At 41.8% G+C, this 22,245-nt stretch overlaps 4 protein-coding genes across 8 annotated transcripts; 2 read left to right on the plus strand and 2 right to left on the minus strand.

Moving 5' to 3' along the window:
* Positions 1 to 1,845: 1,845 nt before the first annotated feature.
* RB195_017388 (uncharacterized protein) lies at positions 1,846 to 8,086 on the minus strand (the record flags this gene model as incomplete). 2 transcript variants are annotated; one of them, XM_064184367.1, is made up of 11 exons in its annotated part: positions 1,846 to 1,878; positions 1,990 to 2,091; positions 3,418 to 3,537; positions 3,619 to 3,777; positions 3,852 to 3,947; positions 6,683 to 6,763; positions 7,075 to 7,197; positions 7,573 to 7,682; positions 7,742 to 7,847; positions 7,925 to 8,017; positions 8,078 to 8,086. In XM_064184367.1, 11 exons carry the CDS (start codon positions 8,084 to 8,086, stop codon positions 1,846 to 1,848), a joined length of 1,032 nt encoding a protein of 343 aa, XP_064040247.1. The 2 variants fall into 2 exon arrangements, with proteins under 2 accessions (XP_064040247.1, XP_064040248.1); XM_064184366.1 differs by having other exon boundaries at positions 1,854 to 1,934.
* A 64-nt stretch (positions 8,087 to 8,150) lies between these two features.
* Positions 8,151 to 10,192, plus strand: RB195_017389 (uncharacterized protein; the record flags this gene model as incomplete). 2 transcript variants are annotated; one of them, XM_064184368.1, is made up of 3 exons in its annotated part: positions 8,151 to 8,258; positions 9,203 to 9,333; positions 10,180 to 10,192. In XM_064184368.1, the coding sequence occupies 3 exons, from the start codon at positions 8,151 to 8,153 to the stop codon at positions 10,190 to 10,192; spliced, it is 252 nt and encodes an 83-aa protein (XP_064040249.1). The 2 variants fall into 2 exon arrangements, with proteins under 2 accessions (XP_064040249.1, XP_064040250.1); XM_064184369.1 differs by lacking the exon at positions 10,180 to 10,192 and having other exon boundaries at positions 9,203 to 9,337.
* Positions 10,193 to 11,270: 1,078 nt separating this feature from the next.
* Positions 11,271 to 21,638, minus strand: RB195_017390 (uncharacterized protein; the record flags this gene model as incomplete). Of its 3 annotated transcripts, XM_064184372.1 has the most annotated exons (20): positions 11,271 to 11,447; positions 11,774 to 11,881; positions 12,027 to 12,130; positions 12,742 to 12,851; positions 13,195 to 13,336; positions 13,447 to 13,537; positions 13,627 to 13,764; positions 13,821 to 13,895; positions 14,260 to 14,349; positions 14,631 to 14,736; positions 14,819 to 14,909; positions 15,118 to 15,202; positions 15,322 to 15,452; positions 15,816 to 15,929; positions 17,993 to 18,074; positions 18,254 to 18,367; positions 19,759 to 19,834; positions 20,569 to 20,666; positions 20,851 to 20,928; positions 21,519 to 21,638. In XM_064184372.1, 20 exons carry the CDS (start codon positions 21,636 to 21,638, stop codon positions 11,271 to 11,273), a joined length of 2,130 nt encoding a protein of 709 aa, XP_064040251.1. The 3 variants fall into 3 exon arrangements, with proteins under 3 accessions (XP_064040251.1, XP_064040252.1, XP_064040254.1); XM_064184370.1 differs by lacking the exons at positions 17,993 to 18,074; positions 18,254 to 18,367; positions 19,759 to 19,834; ... (1 more) ...; positions 20,851 to 20,928; positions 21,519 to 21,638 and adding an exon at positions 16,203 to 16,242; XM_064184371.1 differs by lacking the exons at positions 11,271 to 11,447; positions 11,774 to 11,881; positions 12,027 to 12,130; ... (9 more) ...; positions 15,322 to 15,452; positions 15,816 to 15,929 and adding exons at positions 17,642 to 17,850; positions 21,398 to 21,460.
* RB195_017391 (uncharacterized protein) lies at positions 16,836 to 17,250 on the plus strand (the record flags this gene model as incomplete). The annotated part of the gene is made up of 2 exons (XM_064184373.1): positions 16,836 to 16,959; positions 17,072 to 17,250. 2 exons carry the CDS (start codon positions 16,836 to 16,838, stop codon positions 17,248 to 17,250), a joined length of 303 nt encoding a protein of 100 aa, XP_064040253.1.
* Positions 21,639 to 22,245: the final 607 nt, after the last annotated feature.

The raw sequence follows: 22,245 nt of genomic DNA on the forward strand, positions 1-22,245 counted from the left end.
CCCCACGAGTCCGGAGTGGTGCGGGTTTCAGGTGAGTTATACCTATATGGGTCGTAGACCATGGTGAGTAGGATGATTCCATTTTCTTTCTGATTGCTGGCCCGGAAGATGCGGCTTCGAGCGTTGCGGGGCGCTATTTTCCACGAGTTCGATTGGAGCGCACCAGCGTTGTGCACGCTCGAAGCAGCATCTTCCGGGCCGGTTTTTACAGCAATGAGGAAGAAAATGGACGGAATCACCCTCCTCCCAAAATCTACGATCCCGTATAGGTGTATCCATCGCCTCAAAAACTATCCCTCACCTGAAATCGGCGCCACCCCAGATTCGTGGAATGATGCCTTTAAGTAGAGCGCAAGAAATTTAAGCATGCATTTGAAGCTACTATGTTGTATCAGTAAAGTTGAAAAGAATTTTAAGAAAAAAAATTGCAAATGAAAATCACTGAAAATTAAAATAAATTAAAAAATCCAAAGAAATCAGATTAAAAATTTATTAGTTAGCTCCCTGAATCTTATCTAACTTAACTACTTGAATTACATGCTATATGTAGTCAGTATATAATATTTTTCTGAATATCTGATCTTTGGCGGGATGTTTGGGGCTCAAATGGGCTATTTAGGTAGATACGATCCTTCAGAGCAGTTTTTTGTTTGATATCTCCATTTTCTTTACTCTTTGGATTAATTTTATATCTTTTCTCTTGTGCTTTCCTTAGAAAGCTATTGACAAATTACTTAGAAAGAATCTGCGGCAACAAGCATTGAGCATTTCTCCTACCGGTCTTAGTTGTATGTTGCGAAACTAGTAACTAGTATAGTGTGAGAAACATCTCTTCCTCTTTTTACATAACGTGTCTGGTAGTAACATTCAGTTCACATTCGTATTGCTAACTACTTTAAACATAGCATGATCGCTGCCTGCGGGAGGCTCTAGCGAAGCCAATCATTGGCCGTGAATTTCCCGAGTTTAGTGATTTGAGGCATTTGGTTCCAAAAGAGCCAACAGTTGTGTTTAAGTTGTTATGGAATACGGTGGATGTAGGCAGTCGGTAAGAGGTTTTGCCGTCTCTGCACGAATGGTCGAAGTTTCGAGCTCATCCTACAAGCAAAAAAAACCTTTCATCCTTCCGATTGGTCGGTAAATTGGTACCAGACTTCACTGTGAGGACAAGAACACTGGCTTGATACATACATTACTCACTACTTTCAAAAGCTTCGAGGTAAATCCAGGATTTTTCCTTCCTAATGTAAATAAATGACAGCGGCGGTTGTAGCGCAATCAGCTAGGAGGTCCGCTGTGACCACACATTCAATATTTCTAAGCAGTTATAAGGCTAATCAAGCTATAAGGCTTTCATTCCTCCAGGATCGATACTTTGGTACCAAACTTGTCTGGGAGGTTTCGAACCCTCGACCATGTGACTACAACTGACCTCTAACCGACTGCGCCACACCTGCCCTTTACAGGACAATTGTAAAGAAGAATTTGTTGAGGACCTCGGGTGCTCATTTCTTTTCACCTATCATCCGTCATTCCCTTCGATCCTGATCGATCTTCTTTTCTTCGACGACTTCTTTTAAAAAATGGAATAAAGAGTAGAGAAAGAGAGAAAAGAGAGAATATACCGGCTAGTGCGCGACACTCTGTTCGAGTGTTCACTCCGGCCGCATCCCGCGTCGACGCCGAAAGGGAGACGAAGAGTATAAATAAAGGAAATCGTTTATTCAAATTCTTTCATCTATTCAACACACAGATACGATGCTCGACGACGATAATATTTCAATACATTAACTCGATTCAAAACATGATTTTCCTTTTTTTCTTTTACTCAACACAAAAACTCGTCTATATGTTCACCACATCGACGGGTGCAACGCTCTGAAATCGTCGAGAAATTTTTGCGTCTCATCCTTGAATTTATTTGGATATTTTGCCTATAAGGAAATATTTAATAGTAAAAATTGCTCGTATCTTTAACCGGCCGCTCACCCTGATATAATCGAGGACACTGTAGACAACAAATACGTATAAGGATTCATTATTTATGGCCCATGCACGTTGATTTCGAAGCTCTTTGAAAAGTTCAACCATCTACAAATAGAACAAACACAATATAACAACTAAATTTCTTTTTTCTTCGAAAATAAAAGGAAAGAAAGAAATCAGCTGCGTTATCCAAGGAATAAAGAACTACTAGACGGGCTCAGCTAAAAGATTAGGTTTGAAAAAAAGAGCATTGCCGTCCATTTCAGAAATATGCACCTAGAAATACTCAAAAAAATATTGCAAATTATCATAATTGTACTCTATAAGTATTATATAACTGTGATTCATAATAAAAGGACTACTTGCGAATTTTCACGGCCCTCTGGAAATGCTGTGGATCATGAAGTAATGTACAAAGTTTTTCATGTGTCAAAAGACTGTAGCAGCCCAATTATCTATTCTGGAGGATAATTTCCTCAAATATGAAGAAAAATTTTTGTAAGAATAGTAGAACTGTGACCACGTAAGAAGAATTTCTAAAGGCACTACTTCACAAAATTGATGATCTTAGCATTTTTGAGGCAATGCTGAGAAGAATAAAATACGAAGAATTATATGGGATGGAGATTTCACATCCATGATTTTTAACCACAGCACGTTACAATATTTAAAGTTGCAAAATTTTATTGCAAATTGAATTCATTCTAATTTTGTCTTTCTGAAGACAGCGTATCATGCAAGTGACGATCCTGTGGATCTCTTCACGAATAGAAAGAGATTTGATCTAGTTCAGGAGGATCAGCCTGCTTACGGTCACTTCGTACCGTAATCCAGAAAGAGGCTTCTGAAGCAGTCTTGTGTGACCCAACTTTCCAACTTTTTGAGAGTAACAGAACTGCGCGACTGCGAATAGGGCGGTAGCACACTGTCTGCTGCTTATTTCAGTTATAGTAGGTGGACAACGGACGATACACAGATGAGGTTGCCCGCGTTCTATTACGTTATAAGTTGCATCGTATGGACGACGGGATCACATAAGGGTGTTTCACACACTTTCTTCCGGATTGAGCGTGATCACACTTACTATCCCCCATCTATTCGTGGATATACCAACACTGTCAGTTTGGTGATACTTTGGATTCTAACACAAACTGCTTGTTTTGAATCTGGTTCGAAACTGCAACGACGTAAATCGGACCTTTCAGCCTTCGGAACCGATAGATTAACACGGAACTCATCAGTGAGGATAATAACACTTAGATAGTTCACCTACGCCTAGTTTTCGGATGTCATTGTATAGACCAGAAATGCGTTCATAAATCTCAGACTATGCTGAATTGAAGTCGAATGCGTTCCCGCATCCCAGGCGGATTCACTAACGCCACACCCTTTTGTCCTCTATATTTTCATGGACAAACGAAAGACTCTTACATCAACATGTTCACCAGTGAAGAGCTTCCGTAGAATAACATCGATCAATATAATACTGCCGGTACGACCGATCCCTGCTGAACAATGTACCACTATTGGACCACAGTCGAGCCTATTTGCCTAAAATCATTCAGGTATCATTTTGAGATATATTTTAACAATCCCAAAAAAAATAATTGCCAAGTTCTACATTCTACTCACTACAACCATTCGGAGCAACCGCAGCACATGTCGCCCACTAGTAGGTACACCTTTATCTGGCCAATTTGACATGTGAATCATTTTAACAACATGAGAATCTGAGCATCCTTCCGGAACTAATTCAATAGTGTAGATTGGAAGCTTATTCTCGTACTCTATCTAAATTGAAAAATAAAAAGTTCTCGAATATCATAAGAAGTTCTGGCCCGACTCTCCAGAAACAGAAATCTGACCTTTTTTGTATTAACAAACATTTTGTCGTATGTCTTAAAACTTCCAGCAAACTCTGGCCAATACATTACGGACTTCATGCTATCCTTTTCTTTTTTCTAAACAAATTATTTGTATCTAGTAACTCTTTGTTGCTATTTCATGTACAAATGACACGTTTGCAACTCAATCGATGAGCTGGTTTCTTTGAGTCTTCTTCCTTCCTCTTTGTACCGTCTGCGCAAATTTATTTTTCACAAAAATTCACTTCTTATTTTTACAACATTTTCTCTAACATTTCTATGACATTTCTCCATAGAATAACTTTATTTCCTTATGACTTTATTATAACTATTATTATTTTATTATTATTATTTATTATATTATTCACTATATATTATTATTTATTTATAACTTTATTTCGCTCTATGTGTTCTGATCATATTAGTTTGCCGTAAGAGTCTCTTCCAATGTTTCTAATGACCCTCTGTTTCCCGAGTATTGTAGTTATGTAACCGTACATACTTATACGTGTTGTAGTTTAAGCGGGTGTGCTAGCACCCTTTATGACTTCGCTGCATCTATTGCCGCACATCGTTTTGATCTTTATGCTAGTATGATATACCTTCTAGAAGGTAGGTACAGATAAGTTAAGGTGATGTTTGTGTTTTATACTAGTGTCATGGTAGCATCACACTAGCATAAAGATCAAAATTATGTACGGCAATATCACAGTTGGGGCTTGTAGGCAACTCAGCCCAATGCACGGATATTTTCTCTTGAAAGGTTTACGACCTGCCTTGCCAAACTCGAGACTAGCGACTGGATAATTTCTGTCGAGTTGACCACAGCAGCGGTTAATCGACAAGTTACAGGACAGTGTGGAGATAGACTAGTACGCCACTGGCAGGCTGTTAGCGACCACAGTTGGCTTTCACGATTCCACTTACGCCTTTCCAGAAATTCAGTCGATATGTGGTAGCCGACTGGCTGTCTGCTCTCGATTTTGCGAAGAGGAAAAGCATATGTATGCTTTCTTCTTCTCTTTCTTCAAAGGACTCTAGGCTTTCTCAAGACGCTTATCGTCGAAAATGAAAAGTGACTCATGTACGAAAACTTTGTCAGGAAACAGTGGGCGGATCGGGATGTGGAGCACGAGCGGGTCTCGAAGCCCAGCCTCCACTCTTCTCCTGTGGTGGATAAAATACTGCGGGCCTCTGCATAGGAGGTATGCTATCAACATTAGACCCCCGTTCCACAACTACAGAGGACTGATGAGCCACATCGATCAAAAATATGGACTGGAGGTTAAAATCGCTTCCAATACGATAGCAAACGAGCAAACACGGCAAACATGATCTACGTCGAGATGGATATAATCGCTGTGATTGGTTGTTACTCCATCAATCTGACTGTAACACAGAAATCTCCAAAAACTGGTTTCTCAGCTATCTTCAGCACTTCTTGGAAGGAATAATGGAAAGAAAAACTGTGGACAACGAGAAGGTACTCGGGAGCTTCCGCACATCCTTCTAGGATGGAGAAGTCGACAAGCAACCCGAATGTTCCTTGAAGTGGTAAGCGGGAGTACTGCAAAGTTCTAATATCAGGCTTGTTATTTTTGGAATAGGGTGAAGTGTCATTCAAAAAATTAGAAAGGACTTATGCGACAGCTTGATAGTATGCTGCTATTTACTTCTTTGTCACATTTATGAACTTCCTTCTACTTTTGTTCCTTTTCGTTTTCTTCTTTGTAATTTCGTCATTCATTTTCGTCGAAGGCCGAGCATACAAGTCTGATTGTTGCCGTGGAAGCCCTGCTTCCACTAAACGCAATCAAACATTTGAGAATACGGCTTGGGGGCATACGAGCCACACACCCCGCCCTGTCGCATGGGAAAAGCTTCCCACATATTGTTAGGGCATGGAGTCCAGCACCCTGTCAGACCCCATTCCCTAGCAGTTTAAACGCCTGAGGGAAGCATGAAATCTTCGGCAAAAATCATCCGTATCGTACCGTTAAACTGCCGGTCGCTGTCAAATGAACTCTAACAACCGCTCTGTCCAAACTGCTGCTACATTTGTATGCCCCGTTTGCTGCGTTGCAAAAAACACGCCCCAGGGATCACCCCGTCATCAGTATCGATAACTACACCATCTACTGTGGAGATGATAGAGAAAATCGATTAAGAGGGCACGCAATACCTGTGAGGAACGATTGCAACAACCCATTGGAGGATTTTTAATCAACGTCGTCAAGATGCGGAATCGTACGACTGCAGGATCGCAGACGACTCAAACTCTGGATGGTAAGTGCTTACGTGCTTACGCACCTACGGACACCGCTGTGGACTATAACGAGATCGTGTTTTATGATAAAATCGGTACGCTGATATACACGATATCTAGCCCTCTCCTGCTGAGATCCGATGTAAGGTCGTTCGTTCATCGTGCTGATTCTGTGTTAATCAAAAATCATCTTTTGAGAATGATATAGTCGGGTCAAAATGACATGAAGCACGGTGCATTTGCATACGCGGCGAAACGGTGCTGTGGAGGGAACAGTTGGAATCGAGGTGGTGGGACCATCGCAAACTGCAGCGATGCGTGGTGCCAGCGAAGGATCCAGTACGCTCCTAACCGCTACGCCCCATCGCACCGCCACGAGAGAAGCCGCGTACGGAACTGCAGTGCTTCATGTCGTTTTGATCCTACTATAGTTTGGAATACGCAACAACTGTAACGGATACCTGCCGTTCCTTGAACTAGGCTATGGATGTGAATCCGTACGTAAACACGATTATAGAATATGAGATGTCGCCTAATTTCTCCTCAAAAAAGCTCATAAACTAACATGGGTTAAATTCACAATGCTCGAACAACGTTCTTGGAAAACCATTCGCCAGAAGTCATCAATTGTATTTTCTAGTGGTGCCTAAAATGAATGGGTCACTTTTGTGCGGGAACTGATCACACACGCACTACACCGAGCCTTTTTTCCTACACTTCCCAAAGTCCAACTGATTTCAAACACCCAGTAGTTTCTACAATCTTTTCAAAGCTTTTAAATGTGAGCGGTTAGAAATTTTCATCGCCTTCGGTTTAACTTTCCTCTTTGATTTTTCGCAAGCCACTAATAAGAGCTGACTAGAAAACCTAAACCTACTGAGCCCTCTTCAGCGACATTGATCCCTTAGCTTCTACAAACATATCCCAACTCACTTTCAATAGAAATCCGATAATTACCTGGGTTGCGATAAAAGTTCGATCGTGTTTGTCAAACTTTACCCAATTCGCATGAATATAATCAGTGGATGGTGGCACGTCTTGGGTTAAACGTACACGAGTAGATTCCAAACAGATAACATCCTGAAAAGACACCGCCCTGTGCCTCGTCTCCTCAGAAATGCTGTCATTTAATACCGTAAAGCTGGTCCTTCCGCATAGGAATAAGATGATATGATTTCTAATCAGCAACTTTATTTTATCTAGTAATTTTTACAGAGCAGTCGACCTAATGAAGGGAACAACTCCTTTGGGGGGTACCCGCAACACATTTTCAGTCATGCAGAGAGAGCGTGCGCGGCCGAGGACGCGTCGCGGCCACTCGGCTGAGCATATTCGATCCTGATTACACATTAAAGAGAACACTGGTATGGTAGATATTTGACCCTAGAATTCCCCTCATAACCGCCCAATCCTGAGAGCAAATTTCATACAGCGCTCTAGGAAAAAAAAACTTACGGGGTATCGATTTCTCTTCTGATTGAGATTAAATGACTCGTATTTATACAAGTCATTAGGCGCTCTATAACTGGCCATTTTCTTGAATTCATCTTGAAATCCTTTTACTCCTTAACATCAACAATTGGCTAGTTGTTTTGAGGTATGATTGATCCTGTGCAAGACCCACCCTTGGATGCGGTAAGCTCCACGTATTCTTTGATGGTTTTGTCAATGGCTGTGGCACCATCGGCTTTAGGAAACCGGTTGCCAAGACGTGGATTAGGCCCATACGTCTAAAATTGACACGTAAGTCGCCCGTATCCCCTTCAATGGGGAAAACTAAAGTGATTAGAATCCTATTAGATCGTACTTGTTTCCTTCGCACTTGAACTACGGGGCTTTGGTCCACATCTCGCGAACCACTCAGGTTCTTTTTCGTTACCCCACGACTGAGCCGTTTCCTCTGAAAAGAAGGATCCAGCTTGACTTAAGTGGAAATAAACAAAATGAACGCTTCGCTCACCGCAAACATGAAGCGAACAAGGCTGAACAAGCTCGGGTCAATGTTAAGAAACTAATGGACTTCACCAGGAGAAATGATGTTGAGTGTTATGGAAGAGAAACAAACAACACGAAGCAACAAACAGGGTAATTTACGCCAAAAACGTCGACGTCCGCAGAAGTTTGACAACGAGGTTTTATCGGTGGGTAGATCCTAATTGTGAATGCTAATTCTTATAAAAGTCAAGCAGTCACAAAAGAAAGGAGAGATTCTCTTCGAGAACACAACAACATTAGTAACTTCTGCTTTGTCTGACCGCGACAAAGCTATTCCAAACTTCAAAAAAGCATAGGAACGTTATTGGCCGATTTTTTTTTTTAGCTTCATTCTCGAAGACTCCCATATTTTCATTTTTAGCCAAAGAAGCAATGTACTTTTCGGAAACAATGTCACTTCATCCAACTAATTCAATTAATTCTGCTTTAAACGTATCACCCCACGAATCTGGGCTGGTACGGTTTTCTACCGAGTAATGCCTATACGGGGTCGTGGATTGTGGGGAAGAGGGTGATTCCATTCATCTCTCCTCGTATCAGTGTAAACGGACGACCTCGGAACGCTGTTTCTTACGACGGCTTTTGATGCAATGCGCAACCATTGCGCCCCGCCCCCGCCTGCGATTCGTCCGAATGGGTGTCGACCCTCTTCCCCACAATCTACGATCCCGTATAGGCATTACCCAGCTGAAACCGTACCACCCCAGATTGGTGGGGTGATGCTTTTAAGCACAAGTGCAAAAAAGAGTTGAAGGGCACTCAAAAACTGCCCTAATCGCTACCTACGCAGGTTTCCTGAGGTTTGAACCACTAAACAGGATTGGTTGACTAAGCAATTTCGTTAATTAGCATGACTACTTTGATTGACCAATTCTCTTTTTTTTTTCGTTAAAACTCCTCGTAATGTTTTCTGTTTTGTTTTTTGTTCCTGGGCTTTTGTATAGAAACCTAGCAGCCAAAAAAATCGTCCAAAATTTCTTGCAGATCCCTATTGCTTGGAGATTTGTTGCGAAATATATCCAAAAATTCCGGAAAAAGTCATTTGCACAACTGCAAAAATGCCTGCTGCTATTTTGCTGAGTGATTTCAGTCTGATTACTATGGGCCGGAGCTTACATCGAAATCCAAGGAAGAAGTAGACAAATGGCCTATTGCTCGTGGGTTACTGTGGAAGCAGCGATCGTACCTCACGGTGAAATTCCCGCAAAAGAAACGAAGCAGGTGATCACAAACGGTGAAAAAGAGATCGAAAGAGATCAACGGCTATCATTAACAAATCTAACTAAAATAAGTGCTGAAATACGCACCCATTTTTGAAAATTCAACAATTCCAAGGCCAGAATTTGTAGGACCTTGGTGGCAGTCAGGGGGACGGGGTGCTCGTTAAATGCATCATCCCACGAATCTGACGTGATATGGATTTCCCATGGACAAACTCTACATGAGGTAGATAATAGATTGCGGGATCCGGGGTGGTTCCACACATCTCTATCTAATCGTCGTAAAAAAAAACCGCGTGAAAGACTCTCACGACGATTTCAGTTGCAACGCGCCATTTTTGCACACGCGCCGCATCCAGCTGCGCGGCGGTCGAAAGCCTTCGAGTTCTCCTCGACTGCCTATTCAAGTGAAACCTATGAATAGGTTGTTGAGAGGACGAGAACGTCTACATAGAGGAGCGTTCCAACGTTCCTGGTAGGAAATTAAGCGGTTCCCATGCCGTTTTTTAGGACGATTAGAGAGAGGTGAGCGGGACCACCTCTGACCCAGCAATCTACAACTCTAACTCTAGCTTTTACCGCGGATTCCCTCACCACGTCAGATTCGTCTATGCTGCATCTAAGAAGCAACCAATCCTAAAGGAACATTGTGAAGAAGTCGGTCAATGCAGCATTGATCACAAATAAGATTTCTACTCGAAGGCTAAATACTCATAACTTTTGGAGACCAATGAGTTTGCGCGTCGGAAGAAGACTCAATCGCAACAATGTGGCGAACTCGTACACAGATTACAACCTTGTGGGAGACCACGGACTTCAATCGGTATTCAAAAACTTATCATTCTAGGATCTTCCACTAATTATTTTGAACCATACAAGAGAGATTTCGTGTAGTTTTCTTCTCATCGAAAGTGTATATTTCTATCAGTAGTTCTCTACAGTGCAGCCGCAACAATTTTCTATCCTCGGGCGTGCACAAATCCGTGTTGATAAATTTGTTGCGTGTTGCGAAATTAGGGTTCCTGGCGATTGCTACGGAAAAATTGATGCACTATCTTCGCAAATTTAATGTTGACGGTACGTAAGCTAGTAATACAGTGATCAGAAATCTCTTAACATCAAATTGTGAATAATTAATGTTAAATGTACTGATGTAAGTTGAGGAGGTATAACTTTCCACACTACCTCAAGTATGTGGCTAACAACTAGAAGAGATGCATTCTGTTCCTTTTGAGAATAAGCTCAAAAATACCGATGTGGGGTTAAAACGGCCAGATGCCTGGTGTGATTCTACAAGCGGTTGTGCTTGAAGAGTCGTGGTGAAGATGTCGGATGGAAACCTTCCCTTGTTGCGATCACACGGCAGAGTGGGGTCCATTTCAATAACCCTGTTGCTGGCTTCACCGTTCCATCTCAACCAGAGCCGTTTCCGATCAACTGACCTGACGTTGATCTCATCCCTTTTTCTTATTTCATATTCAATCCATTTAGAAGTATCTTATACTCGTTCTAACGTGGGGGCGCATCCCAAGTGGATTGATTAACGCCAGAAACTTTATCCTTTATACTCGTTTTCGTCCTGTTGTCGCTCGTCTCCATAGGACAAATCTACTACAGACAAAACCTCTGAACTTGACCGTTTTTAAGCGCCTTCAATAGCGCCTGCGAGAGCGTTCGGTCAATCGAAAATCGCCCCAGCAACAAAAAGAACCGTCATGTACTGCTGCACTTTGTTATCACTCTTTGCCTCTTGCGCATCAAATCAAAACTTTCTGACCCAACTGTACTTCCATCCACAGTACCCGTAACACCTAAACAAAATACAGAATACACATATGAAGAGGCACTGTACAGTGACATAATAATAGTTCAATCTTTCGAAACCCACGAATGCTACTGACTGCATATCCACACAGAAAAAAATCATAAGTCTTTCTTCTAATACCGCAAAAACGTTTCATCATTGGCTGACTTGAAAAAAGCGATCACATTTTCTAAACTATAGTTGTTCAATAACAAATCCCGTAGAGCTTCAACTTTGCCACGAGCATTTTGCCCGTTTAGTCGTGCTCGATTTAGCAGCAATGCCTCATAGATTCCACAAATGTTGCTATCCTGAAATGAAAGTGTTTCAGACATTACGCTCCGAAGACACAAAATCCACGAGTCTTCTTACTGGAAAACTTCAGATTTATTTGCATATTAATGTATATTGAAAATGAATGAATGTAGATGAATTCTGCAACCAATGTCTATCGTGTGATGTTTTTATCATGATGTAATCAAAAACTCGAAATGTGTTTGCCCGCTAGAACGTTAAAAATCGTTTCAAAGAAAGAAGAGAATGCTGAGAATTAAAGAAAAAACATATATTTCTGCCATTTCATGTTCGACTTGAAAATATAAGTAAATATGAATATATAATATGTATAACCGCTAACCTCAATGGAGTCTTTCTCAGCATCTTGGAATATCTGATCATGATTTTCGAGAATTTTCCTGTTCTCTTCAGATAGGAAAGAAATATCATTGCTGTTTGCTTCTAACTCCTAAAACAACACTACTAAAGAAGTAAAAGACAAGTTCCAATGCAGATAATACACGAATCGGAGCGAGAACAGACTAGGGAAAGTACAGGCACCATTTCGTACTGATTATTGTAAAGTGTATTATACAGAGGTTCATTGCACTCACCTTTAACGCAGCTGCCATGAGTTTCCTCCTCTCGAGATTGAGCAGATGAGTCATACGAGGATGCATTGATTTCAGACAGTGGACGATACTTTCATCGTTCAAGTCTAAATTTTCAATTTTTTCTAGAGAAATTCTCAGATGAACTGGACAAAAACAATGAATTTGAATCAAAAGCGATTCGAGAAAAACAAAATTCATTGTCTATTCTAAAACACTCCAGCAGTTCTTTATTTTTAACTTGATCCATACAATTTACTCAAATCGCATAACGACCAGCTATGAGTTCAGTATCACTCCATGCTTTATCGTAGTAAATACAACTGTTCGACTTGGCGATTAGCAGTTGCCCTCAAAAACAATATATAGTCGGGTCAAAACGATATGAAGCACTGTACTGTTGCACAAAAAAGATGTGCACAAATGAGCAAGGGTTGGCATTTCATCAATAAAATCGTCCACTATATTTTAAGGCACCGTTTTCGAAGATTACGAACTCGGTTGTCAAATAGGACTTCCATGGTACAAATAATCAATTCTCTTTTCTCACCACTATTTATCGTTCAAAATGGCAAATATCCCACTTATTTTGTTCTCTTTACAGTAAAAGAGTGACTTATAATGTTTTGACTGTTTTCCGGATAACACGGCGATTTTACCCAATTATGTCTTAGCTCATATAGAAGAAACTTATGGTCTCTTCTTAAAAATCACGTACCGCATGATATTTGAACTTTGATTTGTCGATTCGTTGTTTCTTCGCTGATAATTTCTCGAATAATTACGATCGTTGATACAGAATCCGAACGAAAAGATATGGATCCTTTTCTGGAAAAAAAATATGCTGCCTTTTATATGTGTTTAGAGGGGATCTGGCATGATGTACGAGCGATGTGGTACAATTATAGTACTTGGGCGGCTGGGCTAGGAGACATGATGTGGGACACTCACTCAGCTACGCTAACTGATTATAGCTTGCAAGGAACGCAGAAGGTAGCTAGCTAGCTACTGTACAAGTCAAGTCGATCTGACTCGACTGTTTAAAAATGAACCTATACCACGTTTACATGTAGCAATAGGAAAAAAGAAACGGATCTTAGCACCAATTTCTGAGAACAAAGACTTTAAAAAATTTTTGAGTATCAGTGAAATGCCAGTAGCACTAACTCACGAGTAAGTCGTCTGCAACTGTGTGGGCGCGTCGGATGTGGACTGGTAGTTGACAGTTATGGAATCTGTCGATGGTGGCTTCGATGGAATTCCTGGCAAGATGAGGGACATCCAGGAGTGTGCTTCAGCAAGGGAAAAACTGCCTGGAATCACATCTCAATCGAAACCTCAGCAAAATTTCAAATGTGTTCTTTAAATGAAGAAATATTATAAAAACAAGCAGCAGAAAGAAAGCAAACAGCAGAATATTCACCTGCGAAAGAAAGAGTATTGTGAGGTCTAGCATTGTCGAAAGTATGCACCCTAGTGTGGGAACTTAACGGTTTCACTTCGTACGACCGTATCTGAACACAAAACAAAACCCGCTGAAGTCCAGAAAAAAAAAACAATATGCGTTTGATCATCGTGGTAAAAAAAGATCTTGATCACATACCTGGACCGTCTTTGGATGTATCTTTGGACATATATAGACCACTACAGGTCCATAGGTACCTTCGTCCACTTTCACTCGAAGTTCAATGCGGCTTACGTTAGCCTGACATCGGTACGACGCCAGCAGTGACCAAGGATTCTGTGTGAAAAGTTCTCTTCACAATTATAAGGTCTCTTGGAACTATAACAACTTACATATTCACTCTGAGCTTGTTGGCACACAACAGAAGCATTTCGCTCTACCTCTACAAGCTTCGCGGGTATCCTGCTCTGCAAAACACATACTTACATTCTTAAATAATTTTCTAGCTATAAGAGACGAACCAAAATATTCTATCTAGTTTTAGTAGAACAAAAATTTTATTCTCGATCGATATTACCGTGATTACGGTTGCAACCCGATGTTACACAATTTACAGGAGATCCAAGCAGTTCTCCGCCAGAAAAGTAATTATTGCAAGGGGTGCAGTGGTTCAATACGAATTCCACCGATGTGGATTTCGGTCCTATGGTTTCCGACACAAAAAAAAAGAAGTTCTATGTTAGAGGTTTGTGCGGCAACCCATCCGATAGAATTCCATAGGAATGTATAATCGTAAGTAAATGCAGATTCCGTTGAACAAATATGACAAACCTGCACTATGATAAAATCGATAGGTAGAACTAATTCGATGATGAGCGAATAAGCGTTGTATTGAGGGGAAAATTCAAAGGTATCATGAACCTGAAAGCAAAGTAAACTACATTAAGTAAAGGGTGTGGGGAAAATGTCGTTGGGGGGCACTCCCTGGCGCCCTTATTTCCCGATGCACTAACTATCTTTCTCTCTTAGTAATTTACGTTTACACGTCATAGATCCTCTAAGACAAATGTTTAGGCCTTAGGGTCTCGACTGATTTGATTATTTACTTCAATAAATAAGGCCGGCACTGAGTGCCCTCAACGACACTTTACCCAAGGGTGTTCTTTAGAAATAACTACGAGTAGGATGCTTTTTGTCCTCACCTGGAAGGACGGAAGATAAGCAGCATGGTTGCCTCCTTTTCTTGTCATTTCACCATAACGAGTACGCTCTTCGTTCAATTTACTCTCCAATTCCTCGATTTCACTTCTAAAAAGAATTTCTCTGCATGAATAAAATCGTACAGAGAATTGCTGTAGACCATTTACTTGAACACTGTGGAAAAAGTCACCTCAACTGCTGTACTTTAACGTTAACGCTGGCTGCCTTAGGTGTAATAGCTGCCGCTGCACGTTTTGCCGACGTTAACGCAAAAAGCCAGCCTTAAACATTAACAAAGACATCTGTTAGTCAGCTTTTGCAAATTCAAATAGTTTCTGAAATGTCCACAAACAGGTTCTACAAAAATGGTCTAGGTTCTACAAAAATGTCAAAGTCTTGACAAAAAATAATAATTGAGAATAAGATTAAGTAATGAGTGGGAAGAAATTTCAGACTAACTAACTATTAGACGAATGTATATGGATATACCTGTATAGGTGCACACAACTATTTCGTCGTCTTCTTCTGAGGTTATGCGTCCACATCCAAGACCCGTAATCGACTCCTCGCAATGCTGTAACGATGAGAAATCCAGAAGATTGTAGATTTTTTTAAAATTTTTATGACGTTTTCCATTTCTGGTAGTCTGCAGGAACTCACCTACAGTTTCTTTGCAAAACTACTGTAACTCACGTAGGTTACGGCTAGTGTGCAGTTGTCTTCACTATCCACAGTGTATACCTCCAATACACCATCATCTTTTCCAATTAATATGTCGGGGTGATCGGAATTCGTAAACGGGTAACAAGTGATCGCATTTATAGCTAGAAAATGCTTCGCTCACGAAAAGACTATTCCGAAAAACAGTAGCGATAACATTTTATAACATTTTGTTAGCAAATAAAGAACTCAACAAATTATTAAATACATTGAGTTGAACAAAAGAACAAGAACTGTAGCAGGGTCAAAGCGGCATGAAGTACGGTGCAGTTACGTAAGCGGCTGCGCTCAAAGCGGTCCAGTAGAGACCGGTTGGAATCGAGCTAGGACAATCGCCAACTACAGCTAGGAACGGTGGCAGTGAGAGTCCCCGCCGCACCGCTTCGAGCGCAGCCGCTTGCGCAACTGTACCGTCGTTCGTGTCTTTCTGGCCCTACTATATACACAGTAAAGACAAGTCAACAGACCTCCAGGACTACTTGTGTCGATTTCCCACTTGATATCGCCCTGTTTCGGTTTTAGATCCACAAGACCGAGTCGTCCAGATCGAGTCCCGTAGAGCACCAATTGCTTTGTGTGACCTAAAGATAAAATGAATCCTAACAAATTTACCGCACTGAACCAGGAATAGTCACTTTTAGTTGTACTGGCTGATACCTAGAGTAATCCACGCTTGCTGAATGTAAAAACCCAGTGCTGCTTCACATGATTTCTAAAATACAGTAGTGCAAACTACATCACCCCATATTCAAACTATTTGCGGATGGGCGGAAAAAGGAAATGGAGCCTAGTGGAATTGCGTACCCGAATCTACGCAGTGGAGCAAGCGGCTATGATCACTTAGGGACACCTACTCATCTCTACAATTCGACTGCGTTGAACTGCAGCTGACATGTGTTCCGCCTCAAACTGCAACCACTTGCTCCACTACGCCGCTTCAAATGTACAGTCTGCTTAAAAACGAACGGTAACGTGATGACACAACACGGCTTCGGTGAAAGCTTGCACTGATGTTTGCTATACAGTATGCGGAGACCAGGCAGAGAGGAATCCGTGTATATAGTTGGGTCAAAACGACACGAAGCACGGACAGTTGCGCAAGCGGCTGCGGTGGAGCGTAGCAGTTGGGATCGTGTAGGAATCCTCGTTAAAGGCATCACCCCACGAATCTGAGGTGGTGCAGATTTCAGGTGAAGTGTTCGTATACGGGTTGGGAGACTACGGAGAGGGAGGTGATTCCGTCCATTTCTTGCTAATTGCTGTGAAAAACGGCCCGGAAGATGCGGCGCCGCACAAGACTGGAAATCAAATCAAAACCAATCGAACCTCTTGTACAAAATGGTGCGCCAAAACGAATGAAGCCGTATCTTCCGGGCCGTTTTTTACGGCAATTAGGAAGAAATGGACGGAATCACCCCCCTCTCCGTAGTCTCCCATACTGTATACGAATACTCCACCTGAAATCTGCACCACGTCAGATTCGTGGTATGCTGCCTTTAACGCCACCCACCTCTGCAATTCGACCTGGTCCCACCACGATTCCAACCGCTGTCTCCACCGCACCGCTTCGAGTGCAGCCGCTTGTGCAACTGTCACCTGTGCTTCATGTCGGTTTGGCCCAAGTATACCACCACTGAGGACGTGCTGTTATCATGTTCGTCATGTTACAGTGGGTTCCACTCTGACTGTATGTAGTTGCCTACACAATCGCACTAGATTTCAGATCGTACTGACCCAACTATAGTTACGGAAACCGCTGATAGCATCAATAAGGACGTCATAGAAGACGTCCTTATTGATGCTATCAGCGGTTTCCGTAACTATAGTATGTTCGAGAAACATCACGTGCTGGAGCTCACTGCAGCGTGCGATGCGGTCCTCGATACTGACTTACTTACTTGACTTAATCACCGGACTGATATTATCCGCTGATGCGATCCCCCGCATCTTTGCCGAGGTGTGGACCGTTTTCCTAGCACATCGGATTGTTGTTTAAGCCCTATCTTCGCATTTGCGCCGATTCCGACAATGGTCACCCTCTGGCTGGGTACTTTAGACACCAACGCATTGAGTTGGTCATAGAAGACGTCCTTATTGATGCTATCAGCGGTTTTCGTAAGTGCGTGGGCATTTCCGACCCAGAGTTTACGACATCTGCGATCCCACAGTCGTAAAAAGGCGAATCTAAACGACTTTGAGCCAACTTCCTCCAAAGGTTGTTGTAGTCGTTTTTCTATCGCACACCCTCCTATCTTCTTTTCATCACTGTCTCCACAGCAGATAGTGTAGTCTCCTATGCCGATGACGGGCCGATCTCTGATGCATGGTTCCTGCAGCGCAGCAAACGGTACTCAGAAATATCGTAGATCTCTAGAAAGGACGGCTTGTTGGAATTCACTCCACAGAGTTCGACTGTCCAGCGTGACGGAAGGAACGGTTGTTGCCAAAGATTGCATGTCCCTTCAGGCAGTTGACCTTTTAGGTTATGGGCTTGATGATGTGCTGAACGACAACACTTTTCTGCAATTTATGGGAATCTACACTCAAATGCGTTTACAATCAGACTTCTATACGCGGTCCACGATAGCAAGCACCAAGTATCGGTTCCTGTGACCGAAAGCAATAAGAATTTCAAAAGAAATACCTCCATCGCCCATGAATAAGTAAAGCGTAATTGGGACCGAAATCAGTGGTACTTCGTATTCAATGCTGGATCCTTCTATGACCTATAACGAATGATTACTAATTTACACCAGCAAAAAAAAAACTTTGTCAAAAACGTTGATTGATTTTACAACTGTAATTGTGAACCAAATAACACGAAACAAATAAGGTAATAAGTTATCAGGAAAAGCAGAGTGAACCAATACTAGTGAACATTTTAGATAAACTGATAAAAACTTGCTTTGATTGTGGCATCAGCACACGCAACCACAGATGTGAACGGGCGACCACTCCAAGCTCCACCGGACGATAGAAGGCAGACAATATCAAGGATGTCGTCAGAACAAAGCACATACTGCAATAAAATCGGAATATGAAAAATAGTAGTGCGTGCGGTAAGAAACCCCTTATCTTCTACTAGTTAGTGAACCATCTCTTCATTTGCGGGTTCTGCTCACTTATGCATGGATTCCCATGTAATAAATAAACAAGCAAATTAATATTATAAATAATGTTAACCACGACTGAGTGTGGACAAAGGCAACCTTCTAGTTCGAATCAGATCACATAAAGACATCGCCCCAAGAATATAAAGGGGTACGGATTCCAGGTGGAGTATTCGTATATGAGATCGTAGATTATGAAGATGGGGATGATTCCGTCCATTTCTCCTTATATCAGGGGAAACGGACAACCCCGGAATGCTGTTTCTTATGACGGCTCATGTTGCAATGCGCAATGTTTGCGCTCCGCCCAACCCCACCCCGCCTGCGATTCGTCGAAATCCCATTCGAAGGGATCGCAGGCGGGGGGCGGCACAAAGATGGCGCGCTGCAATTGAGGATGTATATTCCTATTCCATTATTATTATTATTATTGTATTCTAGGAATCACCTTCCTCTTCATAGTCTACGATCCCGTATCCGAATACTCTACCTGAAATCCGTGCCACCGCAGATTCGTGGGGTGATGCCTATAGGATACAACAATCTTGCAATCTTGACCCAACCTTTATCCAGTATATTTATCCTGTGGAGGATAAATACGACGGAAGTGAAAACCCTCAGCGACTCTCTTTTTTCTAACCGTACCATAAAGTATTTTTCGGTTGATTTGCTGACATGAAGCAATTCAAAACGACATGAAGCACTTTGCAGTTGCGTAGGCGGCTGCGCTCGAAAAGACGCAGTGATACGAACAGGTAGAATCCAGCTGGAACTCTCACCTAGCACCACTTTGTAGTTCGAGTAATTCGCAAGCGTGAGCTCAACCGCGTTGCATCGAACGCAGCCGCTTACGCAACAACACCGAAGTTCAGTTCGTTTTGCACCGACTATATTGCGTATATATCACACTTCCAGAAATAAAAGGATAAAGGATAAAGTGTCTGGGGTAAACCAATCCGCTTAGAATGCGCCACCACGTTCACTTCAATTCTGAATCGTTTGAGGTTTCCTAACGTTTATCAGGTCTATACAATGAGCTGTAGCTGTAGCGGTAGCTAGCCGATGTGCCAAGTCAATGTTTTTGTCCTCCCAGGCAAGTCTGGTACCAATTTATCGACCCCGAAGAGATGTAGGACTTGGTGCAGCACTAGGACGGATTCGAACCTCTGATCGATAGTGCAGAAGGCGGAAATTCTAGCTGCTGCACTACACCCGCCGTTCCAAAAATATTTGAAGAAAAAGACAAAAGATTTTGAAAGCATCAACCATGAATAGTAATAAGTAGTAGAGAAGAACTTACATTAGCATCAGCGCAGTCGTGATAGTGATTGACACTTCTCTGCCCAGTCAGTAATAGATCAACCCCATAGATGAACCTTCAATGAAACATTTGAAACTTCATTTGAAGAAAACACATTAAGATTCGCATTGAGATTTATTTACAATGGTGAGGTTAGAAGAGAGCAAATAAAAATTGATTTTTTCGTCTGCGTCACTCAGGAGATTCAGCTCCGGAAGTGACTTGTCCAACAACAAAAGCTCTTGCGCCTAGCTTATATCGATACTGTACGTGACACACAGGTATAGTAAGAGAGCTTTCCTGAGAGAGGAAAGACTGACGGAATATGAGAGGAGATAGATCGATACAATTTAATTTGAATCCTTTTTTGTCTAGCGTTCTCCTTTTCCTACCTATTGCTTCACAGGCATCACCACAGGAATCTGAGATGATACGGATTTCAGGTGGAGTATTCGTATACGGGATCGAAGAATACGGAGAGATAGTTGATTCCGTCTATTTCCTCCCAATTGCCGTAAGAAACGGCCCGGAAGACACGGCTTCGAGCGTTCCGGTGCGCTACTTTTTACAACTAGTTCGATTGGAGCGCGCTAGCCCTGTGCAGGCGCTGCATCTTGCTGGCCGTTTTTTGCGGAAGAAATAGAAGAAATCATCCCCCTTTCCATAATCTACCATGCCGTTTACGAATACTCCACCAGAAATAAGTAGCACCTCAGATTCGTGGGGTGATGCCTTTTACTGAGAGAATTTCTGTATTTGCACCTTATATAGGGAATGACCGCATGCATTGATAATTCGTAGTCAGCTCACATTCGTTTCGCAGTTTCTGCCATGCTCGTGTCGAATGAGAAGAACTGCTTCCCTTTTTTACCTATTCCACGTACGTTGCTCCCAGATGCCACAAAAACCTGAAACGTACAAGGTAGTATAAACGGCTGGTGCGCCTAAACTCAGAAATGTGGTTCTAAGCAAAAACTCCTCATTCTCCGGCTATTCAAAGCTGGGATTATAGTCCAACCCTTATCATAGGAATCCAAGTCCAGTTTTTGTTGTTGCAGAACTGGGAGTAACCTTCTTGAATGTCTTGCTTACCTTATCTTGAAGGGTCCCTATAGCTCCGCCCAGACATACGGCTTCTATTGGTGGTCCTGGCAATGTTTTGTAAATAATCTGCAAATGATACTGTGAGTTTACGTCTCAGCGTCAAAGGGCGCATCCTGACTGGAAATACAATATTCCGAGTTACAACTGAACAAACACGATAAAAGTCGTATGGAGCTTTATGAGGGGAGGGGCCGGTGTCGAAAAGCCGTAATTGGCTATCGCCCTTTGGATTCACTTGTTTGGCGGAAGACAGCTTCGAAGGTTACTTCACGCTTTCCTTCTCGTAAGAAAAATGTTAAGCTAACATTCTGTATCGCAAATTCCCGCAATGCATCCAAGATTTTATCAGCGCTACGCTACGTAATTCTAGTTTCTTTTCGGGACCAGTTCTCGCATAACAGGTGCAGGTACACATTTTGTCAGGCTTCTCACCAAACTTATGAACTTCCAATCTTTTGCCTTCGTGATTACACACAAAAGGAAATATCGTATATTTCTTATGAATCTTTAGAAAAATATTTCACTTATAGCGAACCTGAGTGTCGTTATTCTTCCGGCAAACGCATATGACACAACCATTTTGACTTCCGACGACGATCTGGAAAATTTTTTCTTTCCAAGTGATTATTTCTATATGAATTCTTTCTTATTTTTACCCGTTCGAGCGGTCGCTTCTTTTTTGATTTGTCGGGATTTTGCGATGGTATGACACGCATACATAATCGATTTGTGGTGCCAACTTGAGCAAAATCGATTCGAGTTAGGCTTATGTCCATGTTTTATCTGCAAGCACATGTCTTTTTGAAATCATCGTTGTCCCCGCTTGCATCGAGAGACCTCAGCTCAGTATTGAATGATTAGCCTGCTGTTAGGTGTACTGATTATAAGCAGTGGATAACATATAATAACTACTGGAAATGAGCCAATTCTGGCATCTCTTGACGAGACCTACATACACGAAAACTTTTGAAAATAAATATTTTAATCAAAGAAAGTGGTTATAAGTTTGAGGGAATAAAGCCGAAGAAAATAGCTAAGTTGATGGGACCTAAACTAAGTTGAAGTCTTTTCCTTCTAAAATCAAGTAAGAAAAATTTAATGTATTCCAATTTTTATTATTTTGAACGCTAGTACATCTCATCCCAACTGTGAAATGTGATGAATTTGCGCGCTGTTGGCGAATTTGCGAGATTTTTTTTTCTTGCCGCTTTGTTGGAACATCATACGTCAGCGACGTCCATTTTAAAAATAGGATAAACATAAAGGTAATGAGGATATTCGGAATCAGTTTCTCATCTATTACGGCCATTCATTTATTTGAAAGTTGAGTATAGTGTTAAATGACAACAAACCATTTTAAAGGCATCACCCCACGAATCTGAG

This window comes from Necator americanus, chromosome II (assembly GCF_031761385.1).
Source record: "Necator americanus strain Aroian chromosome II, whole genome shotgun sequence".
Lineage (NCBI taxonomy): Eukaryota > Metazoa > Nematoda > Chromadorea > Rhabditida > Ancylostomatidae > Necator > Necator americanus.